This window comes from Alosa sapidissima, chromosome 18, assembly GCF_018492685.1.
Source record: "Alosa sapidissima isolate fAloSap1 chromosome 18, fAloSap1.pri, whole genome shotgun sequence".
NCBI classification, from domain to species: Eukaryota; Metazoa; Chordata; class Actinopteri; order Clupeiformes; family Clupeidae; genus Alosa; species Alosa sapidissima.
Genome location: NC_055974.1, coordinates 20,252,287 through 20,269,837, shown reverse-complemented (window position 1 = coordinate 20,269,837; position 17,551 = coordinate 20,252,287). Strand labels below are relative to the sequence as shown.

The window sequence follows — 17,551 nt, the reverse complement described above, 5'->3', positions numbered from 1 at the left end:
ACTGTGCATATTATTTGCGGTGATATCAACAATATCCAAAGGGACAGAATGGTTGTAAGCAGTAGACCTATTCAAATAGGTATAGCTTCATTATTGTATCTTAGAAATGTTATAATATCATTTATACACTCTTAAAACAAATGTGTTGCCCCTATCTGGACAAAGAGATGTGTTAAAAAACAATGCATGTTGTGTTGTTTTCAAAACATTTGTTTTAAGAGTGTGGTCAGTCACAGTTGTTTCTGTTCATCACAGCTCTGTATGGGAAATATAAAGATAAATGTTTTTCTATGAAAACCCATTGGGAATGGATCTTAATCACAGACTGGATCTAAAAACTTAGTTGATGTGGCCTGATAAGGCATTTAGCCTGGCTTGAGGTCTGCGCTGTCCAAGTGCCCTTCTAGTTTAAAGTAGCTTAAAGTGGTCTAATGTAATCTAAATGGTCAGAGGCAATAAGAACAAGTATTATATTTGTACTTGTTTATAATTTGCACAAGGGTGTAACGGTTAGAGGTACAGAGGTAAAGTAGTTGCTGCTAGTGAGAGATGTTTGCTTTGCCTTGCCCTGCCTGTGGTTGGTTTAGTGGTTTCTGTTCTCATCAGTGTGGGCAGGTGACCTAATTTTTCTTGCACAACAAATATTTTTAGAAGAAGAGGTTACAAGTAAAAACTCATTTTGTATCAGATTGCCAGACACAACTTTTCCAATTCAATGGACATAATCCTTTATTATCCAGTAGTTTGAATCCTGTTTCTAACCAGTCTATTGAACAGAATCCTCAACATAATCCTCATGTTATTTTACCGTAAAACTTCAAATAATCGCCGAGTCCCTAAGAGACGCCTGTCTCTTTTAAACGCCTGGCGTGGATACAGGTTTGGGTTAAAGGCCGGTCTCCAGTAGAGGCCTGGTCTGTTTTTTTAGTTTCGGGTTGTATTTAATCTTCTAAAACCCGTCAGATCGTCTGTTTAAAGATTCGCAATGACACGAAACCGTTATAGAAAGGAGGTTACAGCAGTGTGAATTAGATGTTGCACGTCGTTACAAGCCGTCGCAAAGCATTCACATGTCTGGTCACAGTTGCAAGGTTTTAGAATGTTGCATCAAGTTGCAGCTCATCTCGTTGCGAATCTTGTGTGTGATTTGGGCTTAAGTATGGCGCAGACTGCGCACGTTATGATTAGATGGCATTAAAAGACTGCGGTGGGGAAAAGTTCCAAATTGTATAACTTTTTTTCCAATATGAACTATGCCTATATGTCCCACTTCGTCATCGTTCAATTCATCCCTTGTGTTTAGAATTTGCGGATAGGCCGATGGTAAGCTTGTTTTTATGCTGCCAACAAAACCAGAACGGTTCGCGAACGTTATTTTTTATTCTAAATGCCATGGCGATAAAGAGAAAGAAGTCAGAAAAGGAATTTACCTTAGACTAGGCTATATCAGAGCCAGTCTACGGACATTCTCTGGCTATATAACCTACTGAAATAGGTTAATGATGTAAAGTCAAGTGCGCTTCTATGGGACTGGTGTGTGCGCGCAGTTTTTATTGATAAGTCGGAGTGGCAAGTGTTGCGCATAGTTGCAGTGGAATGTGGCTGCCCAGGGCATTGTAAAACTTCTCACTCTTAGACCTACTCATACACGGCGGTGAAATGGCGTATTTAGCTGTCTAAATTCGAATCATATGCTGGGGGAGAAATCGTCGGACATCCATGATTATTTTGTTATTCAGCACCCCTGGTCAAAAATATGTTCCCGCAAGCCTGGAAGTAGGCTAGGCTATGATTTGAATGTAGACTGTTGTCAAATTTGGCAAATACAAAACGGGAGAAACAATATGGTTCATGCTCTCTCATGCTGTTTCATTCGTGCCGAAAAGGAGGGAGAATGAAACATTAAGCACGTTCCACTTTTGCATAAATAATTCCTGAACGGTTTTGGTCAGGGCTGATAATGCAACTGTATTTGACAAAGGACCGATATAGGCTATTTGCTAGTGACAAAATATGAGCTTTCAGTGTGATGCGATCTTTTTGTAGATTACATTTAATTAAATCGTGTTTCATCTGTTCTGGCTATCCGCTATTTGGATCTTACTCAATGAACAACATCTCAAGACTAAATGAATGATGATCCGTAATTGTCATCAGATAGCCTATATAGGTAGACATTCAGCGTGTTATTTTTATTATTATTCTAATTAATTCGATAATATTTTCCATCTTTGCAGAGGAAAAGTTTTGTGTAAAGGGAATTAAAGGCCTGTCTCATATAGACGCCTGTCTCTAATACTAGCCGGTGCAGTTTGGCGATTTGGGAAAATAAAAGCCCGGGCTATTATTTGGAGTTTTACGGTAGTTTTGGATGCTGCAATAGTTCTCCAGTTGCTAGGTTACATCCTGTCTCTGACCTATTTCTTGAACAGAATCCTCAACTCTCTTCTGTGGCACCTTCATCCAGCTCCAGCACCATGGCTGAGGAGATCCGTCTGTCCTTGTTCCTCTCTGCTGGTTTGTGTGCGGGGCTGCCCACTGTCACCTGGGCCCTCTACTCTCTGAGACGCCATCAGGATGCAGGGGGTCATGTATCATTCTTCGCCGTGTCACTCATTGTTAGTGACACAGTTGAGGTGCTGTTGAGCCCCTTCCTAAACACTCGGCTCATACAACACCCAAACAGTCTCAGAATTCCTTGTCTCGATGGTTCACCCTGCTGGGTGCTCTACCACAGTTTTGCTGAGGCAAGGCTCTGTGGTTTGCACTTCCACCAGCTGGTGGCGCTTGAGGGTATTGCATTTATGATTTATCCTTATTCAACTCCTGACGCCCTTGATTTCTACTTTCCCCTGACTCTTTTGCTGTGTTCGTATATGTGGTCATCTGTAAGCTGTTCACCATTGGCTAGTATCATCCTCATCTTCTGTGTGGTGCCAGTGATCCTGTCCATCATAACAAGTGTGTTTACCATCAGACTTTCACACTCACCTCCTAGCCCACTCAGACACAAGCGTCCAGGTTTATCTGTGAACCTGATGCAGTATAAATACTGTAGGGCTTTGGTAAGGAAAGTAATTAAATCTGCTAAGAAAAAATAGTTGGAGGAATTACTGCTCCAGTTTGTCAGGTGAAAAACCAATTACTCAACTGTGGTCCACGGTTAGGAGAATGAATGGAGTAGGGAGGAGAACTAACTTCCCTGTTCTAATAGATGGAGCAAAGGTAGCGGTATCCTCCTTGGAAAAGGCTAACCTCTTAGTTGAAGCCTTTCCACAAAGATCCACAGCTCTGACAATCTTGATGAGGAAAGCAGGGAAATTAGGGCTCAGACAATAAGGAATTATGTCTTTCCCCAAGAGTCGTGATGTCGGGACTATAATGTCGTCTTTCCCCTAGATGAGCTTAAAGGAGCCATAGCTAAAAATAGGAATACAACCCCTGGAATGGACAATCTTTACTATAAAATGTTTAATCATGTATCTGATCTTGTTTTAGAAGAGCTTCTCGGCCTTATGAATGAAATCTGGAATCAAGGTAAGTTACCCAAGACCTGGAAGCATGCTGTTGTCATTCCAATTCTGAAACCGGGGAAGGATCCTAGCTCACCATCCTCATATAGGCCTATAGCCCTTACTTCGGTTGTTTGTAAGATCATGGAGAGGATGATTACAGACAGACTGGTCCACCATTTAGAAGTGAAGGGAATATTGGTGGATTATCAAAGTGGATTTAGGAAGGGTAGGGGCACTATGGATAATGTGGTTGCTTTAGATCTGGAAGTCAGGAAAGCTTTGACCAATAAGGAGTCCCTTATGGCTGTCTTCTTAGATATTGAGAAGGCTTACGACATGTTATGGAGGGAGGGTCTCCTTATTAAATTAGTAAGATACGGTATTGATGGAAGAATGTTCTGGTGGATCAAGAATTTCCTGGAAGAGCGTACAATTCAGGTTAGAGTAGGTGGATCTTTCTCAGGTGTGGTCCGTGTTGATAATGGGACCCCACAAGGTAGCGTGATCAGCCCAGTGCTTTTTAATGTCATGATCAATGACATATTCATTGACCTAGGCCATGGTGTAGGGAAGTCGCTCTATGCTGATGATGGGGCCATATGGGTTAGAGGAAGAAACATCCCATTTATAACTAAGAAGATTCAGGGTGAATTAAAAACAATAGAGGAATGGGCATCTAAATGGGGTTTTAAAATCTCTGTCTCTAAGACAAAGTATGTTGTGTTTAGTCGTGCCAGGAACAAGTGGGATGGCTCCTTGACCTTGTATGGCACCCCCGTAGAAAAAGTGGATAGTTTCAAATATTTGGGAGTATGGTTTGATAGCAAGCTAAACTGGAACAGCCATATCTCTAAAACTGTTGTCAAAACTAGTAAGGTGATTAACGTGATGAGATGTCTTACAGGCTTCTCTTGGGGGGCGGACAAGGGCATGCTCCTGACTGTTTACCAAGCCATGATAAGATCAATATTTGACTGTGGGTGCCAGGTTTATGGAGGGGCTGCAACATCTGTTTTGAAAAAGTTAGACATTGTTCAATCCAAAGCTCTCAGGATTTGCTGTGGGGCATTTACCTCCACATCTGTCTCTGCTCTACTCAGAGAGAAACCCCTATCCTTATGAAGAATCCAGCTCTCTCCGCACTATTGGAATAGGTTAAGGGAGAAAGTTAGTGATTGCCCGGCAAGTGCCATCCTGGCTGACCACTTTGAATTTAATAATAAACCAGGAAACAGGCAGCCTTTCATTATGCAATGCTTAAAATGGGCAAAAGATTTTAAGCTATTAGATCTAGTGCCAGCAAAAACCTTTAATTGGGGATCAGTCCCTAACTGGCTTCTCCCTTCCCCTCAGTTTGACTTCAAATTGCATGAGGACAAACACAATGAAGATGCAGAATTCTCCAGTGACTCATCTATGGAGTACATTCAGCTTAACTGGGACTCCAGTGTGCAAATTTATACTGATGGATCCAAAGACCCAGAGTCGGGAAAAACTGGCTGTGCATTCTTCATCCCTCAATCCAACGTAAGAATGGGTTTCAGACTGAATGATGATATGGCTGTTTTCACAGCAGAATCTGTGGCTATCCTGAAAGCCCTTCAGTGGGTGCTGGAAGAAGGACCCAGAGATGCGGTAATCTGCTCAGACTCTTTTTCAGTCCTTAACAGTCTAAAAAGCCGGTCTTCAAATGCTAGGCCTGATCTTATCTGGGAAATTATTTTAAGTTGGTATAATCTTTATAAGCTAGGGCATGAGGTCACCTTCTTGTGGGTCCCAGTCCATATGGGCATAATTGGGAATGAGGTGGCAGACAAAATAGCCAAGAAAAGTTTAGATAAAGATACTATTTCAATTCAACTCAGTCCAGGAAGAACAGAGCTGAGAGGTAGATTGATGGAGGGAAGCAAGTCCAGCAAGGTTCCAGCAAGTTACTTTAACTCGTCTTAGGTTGGGGCACTGCGCATTAAATGCCTATTTGCACTTAATTGGCAAGCATTAGGATGGGTTATGTGAGGTATGTAAAGTTTCTGAGACAGTTTCCCATGTATTGCTAGATTGCATTCAATACAGTGGGGTTAGGCGTGTACTTTTTAATGAATTTCATAGCCTGGGTGTTACCACTGCTACTATCTCTACTCTACTTGGATTGAATGATACTAAAGTCACATTAATCCTGCAGGTGGCGGTAATGCACCGATAGGTGTCCAATCTGCCATTAAACCCTGAACAAGAAGAAGAAGGTTTATCTGTGCTTGCAGTTGCCCTGAGGGGTATTTCACAAAGGCAGAATTAAGACATCCAAGATAAGTGATAAAGCGAGGTTTTAGCGTTGTCTGGTCATCCTAGCTCAACTCGTTTCACTAATGCCAATCCAGGATGAGTAGGAGTGACTATGTCAAGCCAGGTGTATGTAATTCAGGATGTGTGCGTGTTCTCGTTTCTGCTCCAAAGTGCCCACGGTTGGAATAAAAAAGACGCTTGCCACTGCAAAGAATGCACATAGTATGATTTACCTTAATATTATAGTTGAAAATACCTTCGAAAACTTGCCCCTCTACTTCCAATCAACTACAGTAGGCTCATTCATTCATCAAACGTCTATCAATAAAATAAGCAAACAATGAAGGCTACCTAGGCCTATGTTAATAATTATAAGGCTATCACAATTAAAATAATAACCATATGGTAGTTGGCAGACAATCTGTTTTGTTTTGCGAACAAATACATTTATCAAATAGTTTATAAATGTAATAAAGCTCCTTAAAAATTAGCACGGAGGTCTGATGTGAATGACAGCTAGCTGAACCAATAAGACAACATAATTACCAATAGAATTAACTTAGCTTGGCTGTTAGCCTGGTCGGGACCAGGCTAGGTGCAGAGAATAAATCCCCATGGTAACTTATGTGCCATCTCTTTTGTGAAACCAAGTCAAGGCTAAATTCATCCAGGATAACCTAAAAATCCCAGCTTAATCCCTTATCTAGGTTTTGTGAAATACCCCTCTGTTCACCCTTGTATTTCTCTACATGCTGTGTTTAGTCCTGAGCTGTGTGACCTATCCTGACCCTTTCTATGACTACAGTATGACCCATGGGCCACTACAGCTGTGTCCATCATGAGTTTACGAGTGGTGACAGAGGTGCCGTTTACACGACGCCGGTTTTTGTGAAACCGGTGAAGTTTTGTTAACGGTTACGCCTTGCGTGTACACGACGCCAGCAGTTTAGGAGACTGAAACCGATAGCTTTTGAAACCGACTTCCGAAGTGGGAACTTTTGAAACCGCCGGCTAACTTTCGTCATGTGCCTGTAGGTGCGAACAATGTGCCTGTAGGTGTGAAGCCTCTCAACTCAGCCACGGCACTCGACCTGACATGCTGCTTGTCCAGAAACAAATCAAACCATTTATTTATCATATTAAAATGTTTTTCTTTCCCCTGTCATGATTTATGTGCACAATGTAGCCTATCAGCCTTTAGTGGCTAAGTTAGAAGCACACGTTAGCTTAACTTAGTTAAACATTAGCTTACTGCATGTTAGTGTTTTCTCCAGTGGTGCTCAGACCTAATGCAATGCGTAGGCTAAGCATTTGAAATTTCACATAGCAGTCACATACCTTGAAAATGAACTTTATTAGTTTAACAGTTGAATTGAAAACCGAATTGTCTGTAGTCTCCTTATTTCATGCGACTGCTTAACTAGAGCCCTTATTAGACATTCTCTGGCTTAACAAACTGTTTCAACAATGTTTTCTTCTACGCGATTCACGCAAAATTATCATGAAGCTTCTGCACAGCGGCGCCATCGACTGGTCTGGCATATGCACTACAGCACATTTAGCCGGTTACACCTCTGTGTGTACACACAAGGATTTTTCTTGCCGGTGTCGTTAAAGGTGTGAAAGCGGTAAGAGAAAATTCACCCGGCGGTTTCGTGTAAACGGCCCCAGAACCTCTGCTGTGTGTGCTGGTGTGCAGAGATATGCTGAGGAGTCAGACTCCACAGAGACACACAGCTCCTAGAGGAGCACAGGGGTCAGATTGATATGTTATCACCTGGTCCCTCTGATGATATGATAGGCTCTGATGATATTGTTTTAATGTGTGGATTTATTCACACTTTATACTGCTCTACTTTAGCTTCTTTGAAATATGTATAGAAGACATGCGTTTGCAAAAGTTCCATGTCAGAGAACATAAGACATTACAATGGTTTATATTCATTATTAATTAGTTAATATTAATTTTAGTTCAGTTAAGTTAGTTAATTTAGCATAATTCCAGCTGTACAGTGAGGTGTATATTCATGTCTTTTGAAGACAAATTTTAGGGTTTTTTCTGTTGCCTGCTGTCTATGATATTAATTTGTTTTGTTTGCTTTTGTATTTTTACTTATGCATTTTCACATTTATAAATAAATGTATCTGAGCCAATAATCACCTCAACATTGTCATCTGTCTGTCTGAATGGCTGGTTTGTCAGATCCTGACATATGGTTACACACACACACACACACACACACACACTGGTTCACATTGGCATACCTAGATTCATATCTACACTTGCTCACTAGATTCTCAGTCTGTTGCTCAGTCTCTCCCCCTCCAGCACACCAGATATGAGACTGGCCTGGACCTCTGGATCGTTGTACTGAAACTCTGGTGCGACATTGCCACCTGGTGTCTGATTGTGGAACTGAAGCAAAAAAAAACAAAAAAAGAAATAGAAATCATGACATGCCAGCTGTAACTGGAGGGACTGTCACTGTTGAGTTCAGGAGGAGTGGCAACTCAGTGACAGAGTGGAAACACAGCACATCATATTAAAAAGATGACTTTCACTTGACATGTAATAGTTGAGGAGTTTGTAAATTCAGACAAAAGGAGGGGTTACTGGTAATACACACTTGCATATTAATACACACACACACACACAATTGTTCCAGTTATTCATTTTTGTTAAGGCTTAGATATAGAAATGATCAGACTCTGTGCTTTTGAAAAGCCTCAGTGAACTGAGAAGAAAAGAGAGTGAGAGAGGGAGTGTCTGTCACCATGAAGTGACATGAACAGCGAAAACTGTCAGTCATCCTGCAATCGGCCATACAGGTAAGGTGAATGACTTCATGTACAATGGATCATGCTTTCGTGGCGATATCCCTGATAAGGGTTTGACGTAGACAAACTTGTCTGTAGAAAACTAGTATTTTCTCTTGTTAGTGGTATAACATTGCAATACTGAGTTGTGATGTTTGCATGACCAATTATCTGTGTGTACCATGTTGCTTAAAGACTACAAAGTGTTGACTGCAAAAAAAAAAAAAAGTTTTATATGATCAAAGTCAATTTGGTATTGTTTTTAGTATGAGGAGACTGACTTGAAACATCATTTTTAATAATCAAGACAAATTTACTCAACGCACTGGCAGACAAATGTGCTTGTTTTTAGGACCAATTTGCTTAAAGGGCCTGGCACATTTCAACAAGGTATGCGCTGCGCTCACCGCTAGGTTGCTCTTGGTTGAGGTAACGTCCCAAAGATTTTTGTTGTGCTTGCCGCCGGGCTCAGTGAAAAATACCAATAACTTAACTTCAACCTGACTGAACTTTGACCGCGGCACACGCAAGAGTGACAAAGCGGCAAAATGCAAAAAAATCAAACTCTTCCTAAATTAAGTCAAATGATTATATGAGAAAGTGCTAGGTAATTCTCTTTATACTGAAAACAATAGATGTTTGGATTTTGATATAAGATTGATAAGACTTGGTTAGTTTTTTATTAGAATTATTTAGCATCTTTTGAATGATACAATAAAAATTCTGGTCCATCATTTGTTTCTGTTCATTGCAGCTCTGTATGATAAGTATAGCTGTGGGGAAAAAAATAAGAGACCACTGCACATTTTGCTGAAATCATCCTTCAAGGTAACCTGGCAATAGCCAGATGAATTTCGCTCCGCCTAGCTCCACTCATCCATCTGGAACCGATCCATTGAAGTGTTGCTTCAGAAGGCTGGGCCTAATCAAAAAATGCATGCATATGATTGAATAAGCCACTTGTCCGTCATCTATTGACGTGCTACTTCAACCACTCACATCGAAGCCAACCCGTGACGCTACAGACTCACAGTCGCTTCTACGCTATGTCACATCTATGAAACTCCCGCCCTGCGTCCTGATTGGCTAAAACATAAAGTTGGTTGGAGAAATCACTCTCAATGGAAGAGGTCCCAGATGGATGTGAGTGAAGCTAGGCGGAGCTAAGCGGAACGACATTCATCTGGCTAGGGTCAGGTGCATCTACTAAATGTTGACTTGAATGGGATGAATATTTATGCAATTGCTTATTTTGCATAATGAATTCAAAATAATTATTATAATTAATTAAAATGACTTTGTAGAACTTTGCTTTCACTTTGACATTAAAGAGGGGATTTTAGTAAATGATTGTAATAAAGGACAAATTAAATGGACAAAGATTTCATTTATTAAATCAATAAAAGGGGAAATATCCAAGAGGGATGAATACTTTTGCAAGCCACTGCAGGCTATAATATACTAACTCTGCCAAGGTAGTTATGTTTTCTGGAACTGTTTTTCTGTGTGGTTTATTTTTTTCCATTTGTTCGTTAGCAGAGTTATATAAAAAACTACTGACCTGATTTTCATAAGAACATCAGAAGTTTTGAGTGGATCATTGAATGTAGCTTAATTTTTGCTAATGTTGCTGCTAATGTTATTTGGCATTGCCAGCGGTCTGTGTTGTTCAAGTAGCCCGTTAGTTTAAAATACTTTGAAGTGGTATAAGATAGATAGATAGATAGATAGATAGATACTTTATTGATCCCCAGGGGAAATTCAAGAATAATGTCATATAAATGATGAGATACAGTGAGAGCTAGGTGAGCCGGGGTGTTTTACAACTTGTCTCAATAACGTTCCCACAAGGGTGCTTGTGAGAGATGTTTGGTTGCCTGTGGCTGGTACATGGTGCAGTGGTCTCTGATCTCATCAGTGTGGGCAGGTGACCTGATTTTTCTTACACGACAAGTATTTTTAGAATAAAAGAGGTTTCTAAATAATAATAAAAGTTTGAGAAAAATATTGTGTCACGCACAGACACAATTTGATTATCTTGATTTTTAACTGTTCAATAGATTTGCTCACTCTTTCCTCTTCAACTTGTCTCTTGAACAGAATCCTCAAATCTCACCTGTAACGTCTGGATCTATCTCCTGCACCATGACTGAGGAGATCCGTATGTCTTTGTTCCTCTCTGCTGGTCTATGTGCAGGGCTGCCCACTGTCATCTGGGCCCTCTACTCTCTGAGACGCCATCAGGAAGCAAACGGCCATGTCTCAGCCTTCATCATCTCACTCATCCTCAGCGACATAGCAGACCTGCTCATGAGCCCTTTTATGAACACAAGTTTACTGGAAGAAAATCCATGCGATCCTCATTTACCACCCAGCCCTCACCCACCTGGAAAAAAGAGACTCATATGTGATATTGCTGTTTATAGACTTCAGTTCTGCATTCAACACCATAATACCACAACAACTCATCTGCAAACTTGACAAACTGGGACTCAGCACCTACCTCTGCAACTGGCTACTGGACTTCCTCTGTCAGAGGCCTCAAGTAGTACGTGTTGGCAACAATATCTTAAGCAGCATCACACTGAGCACGGGGGCCCCCCAAGGCTGCCTGCTCAGTCCGCTGCTCTTCACCCTGCTGACGCATGACTGCACTGCAACCTACAGCAACAACCACATAGTGAAATTTGCTGACGACACAACTCTGGTGGGTCTCATCACCAAGGGCGATGAGACTCAATACAGGTTGGAGGTCGACGTTCTGACCACGTGGTGCAGGGACAACAACCTCCTGCTGAACGTCAGCAAGACCAAGGAGATTGTTGTTGACTTCCGGAGAGGTCACACCCAACACCTGCCACTGACCATCGACGGTGCTGTGGTGGAGAGAGTGAGCAGCACCAAATTCCTGGGGGTGCACATCAGTAAAGACCTCTCCTGGACCACCAACACTGCATCACTGGCGAAGAAAGCTCAGCGCCGCCTGTACTTCCTGCGGAAACTCAGGCGAGCAAGTGCTCCACCAGCCATCATGACCACATTCTACCGAGGCACCATTGAGAGCATCCTCTCCAGCTGTATCGCTGTGTGGGGCGGAAGCTGCACTGAATACAACAGGAAAGCCCTGCAGCGCATAGTGAACACAGCTGGATTATTGGTGGATTATTGGTGCTTCACTCCCCTCCCTGAAGGACATTAACACCTCCCACCTCACCCGCAAGGCGACCACAATTGTGAGAGATGCAAGTCACCCCGCTCATAATTTGTTTGATCTACTGCCCTTTGGGAAGAGGTACAGCCTGCGCTCCCGCACCACCAGACTCACCAACAGTTTCATACACCAGGCTGTTAGGATGCTGAACTCTCTCCCCCCTCTCCCCCCTCCACCCTCAGCTACATAACATCCTGGACTTTTGGACCCACAATGGCTGCTGCTATGCACTACTCCACTTGCACTACTCCACTTGTACACTTGCACACTTTGCAACTTGTTGTTGTTGTCCTGTTGTCCTGAAAACACTTCTGAACACACTTCTGCTGCTCTTACATAACTTGCACCACTATGCCACTTGCATACTTAGGTCAAACAGAACTACCTCAGCCATTTATTGCCCTGACTTTTGCACTATTATATTGACTGTCTACTGTATGCACAATTGCACAATTTCAACCCAAATTTTGCTGCTCTTATTTCTTCATTGTATGTGCCTTCTTATTTACTTTTTATATTGTTTACTTGAATGTTATGTTTGTCTGTGGACCTAATTGGTAAAATATGTCTTGTCTCCACCGTGGGATAGTGGGAAACGTAATTTTCGATCTCTTTGTATGTCTTGACATGTGAAGAAATTGACATTAAAGCAGACTTTGACTTTGACTTTGATTTACCCTGCATGGTGTTTTACAGTGCTTTTTCTTTGGCAAGGTTTTGCGGTTGGCACTTCCACCAGCTGGTGGCACTGGAGGGGATTCTGTCTCTTGTTTATACATCACACTCACACATGTGTTTCTTCTGGTGCTCAATTCTCTCTCTGACTGTGTGCAGATTTTTGATCACCTGTCTGTATTTCAACCTTCTCCTCATCATCTGTGTGGTGCCTGTGATCTTAGCCATCATAACATGTGCGTTAACCATTGTACTTTCACACTCATCTGCTAGCCCACTCAGACACAAGCATCCAGGTTTATCTGTGCTTGCAGTTTCCTTATTCACACTTGTCCTCTATATGCCAGGTATTGTCGTTATCTTTGTAAACATAACTCTAACTCCTAACTCTATCATTGGCCCCCCATGGATCAACATGACTATGTCCATCCTGTGTTTACGGGTGGTTGCAGAACCTCTGCTGTGTGTGCTGGTCTTCTGGGAGTGTCAGACTCCACAGAGACACACAGCACTCCCAAATGACCAGGCGTCAGACTGATATTATCATCTGGTTCCTCTGCTCATCTAAATTTACAACAGAAGTGTCAGAACAGAAAAGTCTGGCTTCAGAAAGTAAAATTTCTGCATTATATTTGCTCCAAATAGTCACCAAACCAGCTGATTCTAATTAGCAGAACTCCTCAGCCAGGTAGATGAGCTAATTAGTGAAATCACCTGTGTTAAGAGCACAGGTGGAACCAATACATGGAAAAGATATACTTACTTACTAACTTACATATTGGGGCAGATCTCTCGGCACACTGCCTGATCTTTTCCTCCTAATCTTAATGTAGCCTCTTGTTTTAGTGTTACTATTTACTTTGAGAAAGTCACCAGGTCCCCCTGGTTGAAAAACATCCCAAAATAATCATTTTCTCACCCCCACAATTGAAATATACATGGTGTCATTAGGGTTTAAATGCTTCCCTTTTTTATGCCAATCTCAGGCCATGTCCCTGGGTCAAAAAATCCAGCGAAAGCTAAATTCTTTGTCCAGGTGTGCCCTTATAAAGGTTAAGCTGAGTTGTGCATGTTTGGAGAAGAGTAGAGAAAAATAAAATGAGAATTCTTTCATCAATTCTGTGGTGGTGTCTTTTACTTAATGGGCATATTTATTGAAGTAATCTAAAAGTAATCCTAAAATAATCAGATTACGTTACATGTTTTTGGTAATCCAACTGATTACGTTACTGATTACAAAAATTACCATGTAATTTGTAGTCAGTACTGGATTACATTTCAAAGTAATCTGACCCAACCCTGCACACAGACACTGTTGCTGCAGCATAGTATGCAATATGTGATTTTGGTGTCCAGCAATACTTACAGGCATGTAGGCAACATGCTTTTGATTAGTTGAACTGAGGCAGCCAGTGGACCAGAGAAGGAGTGGCTGTCTCCTACAAAATGACATGAACAGCAACACTATCACAGTCCTGCTGCGCTAGGCAATACAGGTAAGGCAAACTAACTTAACATCAGCTCATCTCAAAACTTTGGAAATTACTGTAGCAATAAGAAAGATGATGATATGAAATGATATGGTATTTACGTGTTTCATGATGAGAAAAATATCTGTATGGTACGGAGCCCTGGTAGGGTCAGGTGTGGAAAAAATAAAAGTCGTTTGTAAACTGTTCCCTCGGATTTCTAAACTGTGCCCACAGGTTTCTAAACTGTTAAATCAGTTAACAAATCTGAGATAACAAATTTCTAAAGTGTTCCCTCGGTTTTGTAAAATGTGCCCACGTTTTTTTCTCTCCATGAAACACGTAAATACCATATAATTTCATATCATCATCTTTCTTGGCACGTTTGTTATAATAAAATGGTTTATTATGGCATCATAAAATACAGTACATTACATTCAGTCCGGTGAAATTACTGACATGTGTTACTTACTTACGCAAATGTTTACTGATTGTGTGTGCAATATGGGGGCAGCCGTGGCCTACTGGTTAGCACTTTGGACCTGTAACCGGAGGGTTGCCGGTTCGAACCCCGACCAGTAGGCATGGCTGAAGTGCCCTTGAGCAAGGCACCTAACCCCTCACTGCTCCCCAAGCGCCGCTGTTGATGGGTCCACTGCGCCGGGATTAGTGTGTGCTTCACCTCCCTGTGTGTACACTGTGTGCTGTGTGTGTTTCACTAATTCACGGATTGGGATAAATGCAGAGACCAAATTTCCCTCACGGGATCAAAAGAGTATATCGACTTATACTATATGTGTTTGCAATATATGTGCTGTATAACAGATGCAGCTTGTCTTTGCTGATAGTGTGAGATGTTTTTTTAATTGCTTTGCTTTGCATGTGGTTGCTACATGGTACAGTGGTCTCCAGTCTCATCCGTGTGGGCAGGTGACCTGATTTTTGTAACATGTATTTTTAGAAGAAGAGGTTGCAAAAATGTTTAGTATCAGTATCAGATCACTTTCTCTCTCTCACTCACACACACACACACACACACACACACACATACAGCCACACACAATTGTGACTAGTAAAGTTGAACTACAGTATGAGAGCATTTTTGGAACCTGCAATAATTGTTACAATGCTTTATTCTCCAATTACTGGTTTGAATCCAACCAGAATCCAATTCTGGTTTATTAAACAGAATCCTCAAATCTCACCTGTGGCGCCTGTACTGTACATCCAGCTCCAGCACCATGGCTGACGAGATCTGGCTGTCCTTGTTCCTCTCTGCTGGTCTGTGTGTGGGGCTGCCCACTGTCATCTGGGCCCTCTACTCTCTGAGACGCCATCAGAAAGCAGGCGGTCATGTCTCAGCCTTCATCTACTCACTTATCGCTAGTGATATCCTGGAGCTGCTGTTGAGCCCTTTCCTGAACACATGTTTCCTGCAGGGAATTCCGAGTCATGACCGTTCACCCTGCTGGATGCTCTGCTTCAGTTTTGCTGGGGCGAGGATCTGCGGTTTGCACTTCCACCAGCTGGTGGCCTTCGAGGGAGTTCTGTTTCTGACTTACCCTAAACCATCCTCTCACTTCTTTGGTGTCGTCTTCCCAACAGCACTGTCTCTGTCTGTGTGGATCTTTGTAAGTGGCATTAATGGCTTCACCACTGGTTATATCATCAACTTAATCTTCTGCGTGGTACCAGTGATACTGGCCATCATAACGAGTGTGTTGACCTTCAGACTTCCAAGGTCGTCTGTGGGTCTGCTCAGCCACAAGCGGTCGGGTTTCAAAGTTCTCCGGACTGCTCTGTCCACTCTTATTGTTCTGTATATCCCATGTTTGGTCATTTACAGCATGGACTTTCCTGGCCTGGACTCTGAGTCTTCATGGCTGAATGGGGCCGTGGCTATCATGAGTTTACGAGTGGTGACGGAACCTCTGCTGTGTGTGCTGGTCTGCAGGGAGACTTACAAGTGTCAGACCCACGCAGAGACAGAGACACAGACACATGATCCAGGGTCAGGCTGACTTCAGAACATGGTCCTGTCAAAACAATTTGCTCCAATATCATTCTGTAGGTTTGCATGTTCCCTACATTATACTGTAAATGCTGTCCCATCTCGGTAACAACAAATAAGATCTCACAACAAAAATGGTACATATTCTTCATTACATCAGTACATCAACAGTGAAAATTAGTCACTTGGAAGTATTTTCCCACACAAACACACATGTGCACTGTACGTGTGCGGGCACAATTAACTCAATGAAATAAGAAAGCAACATGTACTGTAGTAATTAAGTGACCAGCGATGCAAAGGGATTTTTAATCTTTTATCTATTTAAAAAAAGGCTTTTCTTATTTATTCTGCTTTTGTTATGACTTACATAGACATATATTATGTCCTTTTATCAAATGTCAACTTTGTTGATGATATTACATCGCTATGCTCTTCATCATTTCTATTCTATGTTTTCCATCTGCTTAGCTTCAATTTTGATAACTAAATGTATGTAAAAGTACAAAGCCAATACACCTGACAGCATTAGTGTTAAGTCTACACCTTGTATCATGTTTCTTATCATATTCACGGACTGAATAGCCACCAAATGGGACACCACATTTTATGTAATGAGGCATCTCCACTTTGCATTGTGGCTACATTATCATCTAGTCTGCAATACTTTCTCTTAATCGAATTCCATGTTGTCCACAATTCTTTAGATTTTTGTCAGATGTAAATTTGTCTTCCTAATAGCTTGTTCTGGTCTTATCAATGCTCACACACACACAGAAACTGGTGTGGCAAGATAGCAGACGGTGTGATTTCAGTCAGTGCCCAGATTTCAGTCAGGGCAAGTGGGTTGTTTTTTTTCCCCATCTTGGTTTGTTGAACAGAATCTACATCTAGCTTCTGCAGCATGACTGATATGCGGCTGTTCTGCAGCATGACTGATATCCGGCTGTTCTGCAGCATGACTGATATCCGGCTGTTCTGCAGCATGACTGATATGCGGCTGTCCTTGCTCCTCTGCCAGCCGGTGTGTGGGGTCTCAGCCTTTGTCTTCTCTCTCATCTTCAGCAACTTAGCTTTTTTGGTGATTATCTATCTTAAACATTTCACTCTAACATGTTAAAAATGAAAAACAAAGAATTTTGAGGTTAAGGTTTTCTATACTTGAAATGCAACTTGTATGCAAATTGAAATGTATACTTGTATGTAAAATATTGACTTCATGTAAATAATCACCTGTGGACGTTTTGTGGGGGGATATCTATTAGTTATGATTTGAAGCCTAGTATTCACCTGTATATCATGCATAAAATTAAATTAGAGGTAGTAAGCATGATAAAACAAAACAAGCTACCCCAAATACAGTGCTATTTTCTATTTCTAGGGTGGTATACCATGTCAAAATCACTAGACTAGACACAAGACTTTATCCTTGAATAGTACTGATTGACCAAAATTAGGGGGTCTGGCTCAAGTACTACTGTACAAGGTGATTTATGTAGATATGTTCATAAAAAAAACATACATGTTCATAAAACATTTAGAAATGAGAAAATTGTAACAGAATGGGAAA

The 17,551-nt window shown here is 41.6% G+C and overlaps 1 protein-coding gene across 1 annotated transcript; it reads left to right on the top strand.

The window, feature by feature from the left end:
* The first annotated feature begins 13,809 nt into the window (after positions 1-13,809).
* On the top strand, positions 13,810-17,551 carry LOC121689657. The gene is made up of 2 exons (XM_042069665.1): positions 13,810-13,997; positions 15,160-17,551. The coding sequence occupies exon 2, from the start codon at positions 15,212-15,214 to the stop codon at positions 15,989-15,991; it is 780 nt and encodes a 259-aa protein (XP_041925599.1). The 5' UTR covers positions 13,810-13,997; positions 15,160-15,211; the 3' UTR covers positions 15,992-17,551.